The sequence below is a fragment of the Anser cygnoides genome, chromosome 3, assembly GCF_040182565.1.
Source record: "Anser cygnoides isolate HZ-2024a breed goose chromosome 3, Taihu_goose_T2T_genome, whole genome shotgun sequence".
Taxonomy (NCBI): domain Eukaryota; kingdom Metazoa; phylum Chordata; class Aves; order Anseriformes; family Anatidae; genus Anser; species Anser cygnoides.
This window is the reverse complement of record NC_089875.1, coordinates 14685741-14692131: the sequence shown is the minus strand read 5'-3', so window position 1 is coordinate 14692131 and position 6391 is coordinate 14685741. Positions and strand designations below refer to the sequence as shown.

Here is a 6391-nt window from a genome sequence, read left to right as displayed (position 1 = left end):
TTCAACAGGGAGTTGACCTCATCTGTACAGAGAAACACTCATCTGAGTCTCGTCTGGCTTCTTACGTGCCACCCGTGCCGGCCTGCTTTAGGATTTTCCTTCAGGCAATAAGATGGGTTTGCCCAAAGGAGCACAGTTCATTGCTGGGGCAAGTGAAAGGCAACAACCACCTTCCTGCTCACCTAAAACAAACGTACACCTGCAGACTAAGGTCTGCCACCCCCTGCCCCTCAGTGTGGTGTCAGCTCATCTCCCGTTCTCCCGAATCCCAAATCTTCCCCATACTTAAGCTCCTCAGCATGGGCTAACACCACCTGGAGCACTGACCCTTGGGAAACCAAGCCCAGGGCTGAGCAGCTCTGGGAGCCACAGAGAACCCAACTAACCCCCTCGCTGTGTTTGTCTTGCTCTCTGGAAAGCACCTGGAGAAAATTTTACCTCCTCGGAGCAGGACACATCCTTCTCTCAAAACCCCCTTTGTAAATGTGGGAGCACAGCATTGCCCCAGCCACTGAAGTCAAAATCCTCTCCAGCAGGCTCCACAGAGCCTCCTCAGGTGGGTACCCCTGAAATTTCCTTGTCGTTCCCTACCCCCAGTTCACCCCCACTCCACACGTCCACATCAGGGGAAGCAAGACCCATCTTCCCTGTAGCTCTTCCCCACACACAGACACGCACACACAAGTCAAGAACCACATCCCCAGGGCTCACTGCCCATTTCTTAAGGGCTACGTTTCCCCATGAATCTCAAAGCATATGAGCGTTACTCTCCTCACCCCACCGCCCTTCCCGGAGCACAGTATGGGCGTTACATCACGTACCTCTGCCCAGCCCCTGGGGATCACAAAGCAAAAGTCCCCATCTGACGCAGGGCGGGTGCTGCAGTCACCAAGGCAGAGCTTTGTGGTGGGGCTCCGAGGTGCGTGGTCACCAGCAGGAGACAAAGTCAGTGTCAGAGCCACCACCGTTTCGGGGGAGCTGGGGTGCTTTTCTCCCCTCGCAGCCAATAAAAGGGCTGTGAGAGGCACATCTTCCCCTGCAGGAAGCGGGGCGGTCACGTCTCTCGCTGGCAGGCTCCTCTCGCGAAGCGGTGGAGATGGCAGTAAGCCTCGCCGGCAGCTTCGCCACGCTTTGCTGTTTAGCGCTCTGGGGCTTCACCGAGACTTCTGATGGTAAGAGCCGAAAATCATTTCTGTTTTCCTTGTGCTTCAGGTCCTGTGACCACAGCTCTCCTCTAACCGCTGCCCGTGCTGGCTCGGGGTTCAGACTTCAGCTGAAACTTCGACTGCTTAAAAGGCTTTCCCTCCCTTTAGCAAGCCATGCTACCCAGGAACATCACCTAAGGATATCAAAGTCAACTTCCAGTTTCAGCTTATTTGTTGGTGTTTAAACTCTGCACGACCTCAATTATTAAATCTAAAGACTGTGGGTAACAATTTGGCTGCTAAGTACAGATGGGCACTTGAGTACTGACTTTAATGAAACATTACTCCTTATCGTTTCTTTCTTTGCTGAGCAAGGAAACTCTTTTGATTGCAGCTGGCCTTAAATCTTTGGGACGGCAGCGGCAGACAGGAGTGTTTTCTCTCTGAAGGTTTTAGCTCTACTACAGCGTTGCTTTGGTTCTTATACATGAAAAGCACTAACATGCTCAGGGATGGCGTTTGGTTAGCCAACAGCATTTTGTTTCGGCTGTGGTTTCCTTTGGGGGTTGCAGAAGCATGCAGGAACTCTGTTGCATCTTAAATATAAAGATAAAAAACAGCCTTGCTCCTAGTAATGAGGAGGAGGTTTTGAAAGCACCCCCATTAAGAAAAAAAAAAAAAGAGGTCTGCAAAAACGTCCCCATTTTCTTCCCTGCAGGCTGGGAGAGAGCATCCACAGGACTGCTCTCTCGTACCGCAGGAATAGGACGCCCAGGTTACTCCTTAATGAGGAAAGCACAAGATAGATCCTTCAACACATTTGGCTCACCTCTGCAAGAACAGCCCTCTCTTGCTTAACAGCAGGCAGTTGCCTGTAAACTCAGAGCGAGAAAGCCATCTACCTTCCTAACGCCCAGCAGAAGCTGGAGGCAGGCCAGACCCCCCCACACACCCCAACACCTCTCCTCCCATGTTCAAACCCAGAAGCAAAGACAAGATATAGAGATACAAATGCTCTGACCCTGAGCATCTCCACGTAGAGCGGTAAGAGTCATTGTTCCCAGCCTGAGACCACATCCTCTGTGAGATTTAAGTGTCAGGTCACACAGTGCTTCTCCTCCCACCCAGGCTAGGACTTACAAGTGTGGGCTGGGGGGTGTTTTAACACCACTGGTACACAAAGAGCCTCTGAAAGACTGGGCCACTCTACTTTGCTCCAGAAGCAGAGCCATCACCTTATAGACACTCAGCTCCTTCAGGCACAAGGAGTGGCCCTCAAGGACCAAACCTGTGGAAAAGCTATCAGAAAAGGTTGCAATGAGGAATATCAGAACTACAGGTGCCTCACACCAGAGTGTCTGGATTTTGTAAAGACAGTGGTGAAAACTACTCCAAACAGCAAAAGTTGCGTTGTTTCAGGCCGTTGTGTGCACCACAGAGTGACCACCTTGAACCAGAATCAAAGCGCATCAAGAAAAATAAATCCTAGCCATGAGGAATCTGGGTCACCAGCACAAAACAGGAGGTCTTTCCTGCTGATGCTGATGCAGGAAAGAGCACTGCATCCCTGAGGAAGAGGAAAGCTGGCCATATGGGCAAAGCCCAAATCAAGGTCCTGCTCTGTCCCAGACTTCCTCTCTGTCTTAGGATAGGTCCCGTATGGCCCCCTCTGGAACTGCCTGTGGGTCCCCCCACCTTAGCCCTAAGGCAGTGTCCCTGTTCAGGGCAAAAGGACAAAGAGATGCTTTGAACCCATGAGCTGAGCAGTGGATATGATGTCCTGCCCGAGAAATACGTTCAGTACTAGGCCGCAAGGTCACGAATCTCTGTGACTTTTGAATCCCACCCTTGCTGCAGTGGGAGAACATCATCCCACAGAGAAAGGCCTCAGGAACTACAGGCGGTTTCAAGGCTGGTAGGTGAAAAATACACTGCCATGTTGCCCAGCACTGGCTGCACACCCAGTCCCAACGCAGATCACAGACATGAGACTGTAAAGCTTGTCACCCCCACGCCAGAGACATGTCACCTGCAGAACATCCACTCCTCTCTGAGCCACACGGCCTGCGTCTCTTGGCTCCCACCTGCAAGAAAAATGGGATCATTACAATAGCCAGGGTATAGGACAGGAAGAGATGTGAATTTGGACATCCTGAGGTTGAGAGGGAACACGGAGCTGAGTCTCTCCTTCGCAGACCAGTGCTTTAACTACTGAGCAATGTTACCAGGGTGCGCAGTCAGCAGCACTGCAGAGTAGGGTGTGATCAGGTAATTAGGATGTACACGTGCAACCTGAAGGCTGAATCCTTCCAGGCTCCTGTGTTGATGGTAGCACGTAACGCTCCATTTTGTTGTTGGTTTTTGTTTGTTTGTGTTTTAAATAGACTCTGGGTCACCACATTGGCTCTCTTTTCTACTTTGGAGCAAGATAAGCTAATTATTTTTCTTAGTAGAAACTAGCTTAAATGCACAGGGTGTTCTGTGGCTCAGCGGAGAGCTCTTAGTGAGAGCTAACTGTGAAAAAAAAAAAAGCTGGAGGTGCTAAAAAAAACTTTGCTTTTGCAGAAAATGAGTACAAACTTTGGGTTCAAGTTCACATGCATGTGTGAATGCAGGCTTGCTGCCCACACACAACCCTAAGGGTCACCTCCTCGACTGGCAGGCCTCGGCATCAACAGCAGCACGAGAACTTGTGCAGGCTCGGGATTTCTTCCTCTTGTGTTTCAGGAAAGGGGGGTGGAGGCAAGGGTGAAGTGGGCAAGGTATGGGCATCAAGTGTGAGCTTCGGGATTCTTCTGAATTATTGAAAGGACAACTGGAGATGCAGGGAAAATAGCTGCACACCTAAGAACACAGAGTAATAAAGGCTGTGTGGGAAGATGTGCTCATGGCTGAACAAACCCCAACCTCCCATGGTTTTAGCCACTCCGTATGTTTCATGATCATGTTTTGTGTTGTTCCAGGTACCTACCTACCACCACCTCATTCAACCACGAAACCTGGCTTCCCTGTGCCTATGGACACTGACAATCCTGGCGTTCGCAAGGCAGCTCGCTTTGGGGTTTACCAATACAACAACAGTTCCAACGACCTCTTTCTGTTTAAAGAATGGCAAATAAACAAAGCCATGGTGCAGGTAAGAAGACACACTTCTGGTGGTCCTCCAAACCACTCACCAGCTGACCCTGCTACAGAGCACCCAGGACATAGGAGTGCTAGATCCTCCTCAGGGCTGCTATGCATGCCCAAAGATAAACAGCACATGTCCCTCTATCCCATTTAACTACTCCACGGGAGGTGTTTCCACCATTTATGTTATGTAATTTAACATAAAACACTTCCACCCACACCGCCACACACAATTCACAGAGGTAGCACTTGATCCCTCGCCAATAGCTTCTTTCAGCATCCCTTTCCCCTGCCTTACTTTAAAGGAGGAAACTGCTTTCTCTAGATTGTCAGAGGGCTGAAATACATGCTCCACGTGGAAATCGGCCGCACGGTGTGTGAGAAGAGGGAGCACTCCAGCCTGGACAGCTGTCACTTCCAGAGGAAGAAAAAATTGCAACAGGTAGGTAGCCACTTCCATGGGGGTACCCAGTAACTGGGGTGATCTCTGGTCAACTCTCACTGTGTAGTCACTTCACACCAGCTCTGCCATGTCCCCACGGAGGTACAAGCTTTCCCTGTGTGGAGCCAGCTAGTGAGGCAGGTTTATCCGTATAAGCAGCACAGTACCTCCTGCGTCCAGGGCCAGCTCTGGTCTGAAAGGAGTTGAAGCAGACACGGCCGTTTAGCCTGGATTCCTGGATAGCAGAACCTGCTAAATACAGAGATTTCCTGGTAGGAGAAAATCTTTCCAGGGCTTTTCCCAGTAAGATATGGTTATTTGGCAAACAGCACTTTTTCCACGATGGGGAACACTAAAAGATGCTCTTCTCTCCTGCCCCAACATAGCCCACAATGCTGAGAGCAAGCAGCAGCCAGCTGAACTTTGTCACCCATTTCTCTTTTATCTGCAGATGCTGAAATGCTATTTTGAGGTCTGGATAGTGCCTTGGTTACAGAAAGCACACGTCCCTGTTGCTCTCTGCCATTGACCCACCTTTTCCCATGAGAATGTGATTTGCAGGGGATCTACCATCGTGAGTTTTTCCTTGTCTGGACTTCTGAGGCCAAAACTGAAATGGGGAACAGCTGTACAGAACCAACACAGAACTTTTCTCTCAAAGCACACGGTTGGTTGTTTCTACCTGTCCCTGAGGAAGATGCTCAAAATCTGAGTAATGAAGAAAAGACTTGCCTTGACCAAATTTATTGCTATCCAGTTGTGTATCTCTTTTTCAGAAACTAAACCACAGATGAGAACATGTTGTCATTCATTCACTAGAGAGCATTTCACCCTCTTTGACTGAGATTTCCAAGCAGTGTGAACAGACCCAGGATGCTCTGTTGGACTTGCGTTGTTGTATGATGAGTCTTCATGCAGCTATGATACAAACATGCCTCAACCACAGCACACAGAACTTTGACACTGTGGAAATCTCTACAATAGGACAGTATGCCTGGGGATACACACACACAAGCGTTGAAGGGTCTCCAGAGCCAGAGACCAGTTTAGATATACCTATCAGGAATGCATGAGGTAGAGCTGTTCTTTCCTCAAGTCAAGAATATGGATGAGGCTGTCCTAAGACACACCCACAGCTCAAAAACGGTACAGCCTAAGTACTGTCTCTACATTAATCAAAAGCTAATCTGCTACGAAAGGGCATCGTTGCAAATGCTAAGACAAATAAACACAATCATTTCCAAAGCATATTTTTGCTGAGGTTAAACAACGTAGTTTCATTCACGTTAATATTCAGTATTTAATTTCTGTTTGTCTACAGCTTATATTGAATTTTAGCAGAATGATAGGTTTGCCTATGTGGGCACCTTCCTCTCTTTAAGCTTTCACTCTTCATGCAGATTATTGCTCACACAGGACTAAGGCCCTTATTTCATAGGATCACAGAATCATTAAGGCTAGAAAAGCCTTCCAAGATTATCTGGTCCAACCATCCCCCTACCACCAATGTCACCCACTAAACCATGTCCCCGAGCACCATGTCCAGCCTTTCCTTGAACACCCCCAGGGACGGTGACTCCACCACCTCCCTGGGCAACCCGTTCAATGCCTGACTGCTCTTTCTGAGGAGAAATTTGGACGGATTTGGGTAACTGCTACCTTAGAACAGCAACAA

At 49.1% G+C, this 6391-nt stretch overlaps 1 protein-coding gene across 1 annotated transcript; it reads left to right on the top strand.

Moving 5' to 3' along the window:
- Positions 1–823: 823 nt before the first annotated feature.
- Positions 824–5966, top strand: CST7 (cystatin F). Its single transcript, XM_013194924.3, has 4 exons — positions 824–1172; positions 4109–4281; positions 4600–4716; positions 5168–5966. Exons 1-4 carry the CDS (start codon positions 1097–1099, stop codon positions 5243–5245), a joined length of 444 nt encoding a protein of 147 aa, XP_013050378.1. The 5' UTR covers positions 824–1096; the 3' UTR covers positions 5246–5966.
- The last annotated feature ends 425 nt before the right edge of the window (positions 5967–6391 follow it).

Bases quoted from the DNA above. Each gene is read 5' to 3' on its own strand.
- CST7 (XM_013194924.3), top strand. From the start codon at position 1,097: ATGGCAGTAAGCCTCGCCGGCAGCTTCGCCACGCTTTGCTGTTTAGCG. The intron at 4,282-4,599 runs GTAAGAAGACAC...TGCTTTCTCTAG, and splicing joins TAAACAAAGCCATGGTGCAG to ATTGTCAGAGGGCTGAAATA. The intron at 4,717-5,167 runs GTAGGTAGCCAC...TTTTATCTGCAG, and splicing joins GGAAGAAAAAATTGCAACAG to ATGCTGAAATGCTATTTTGA.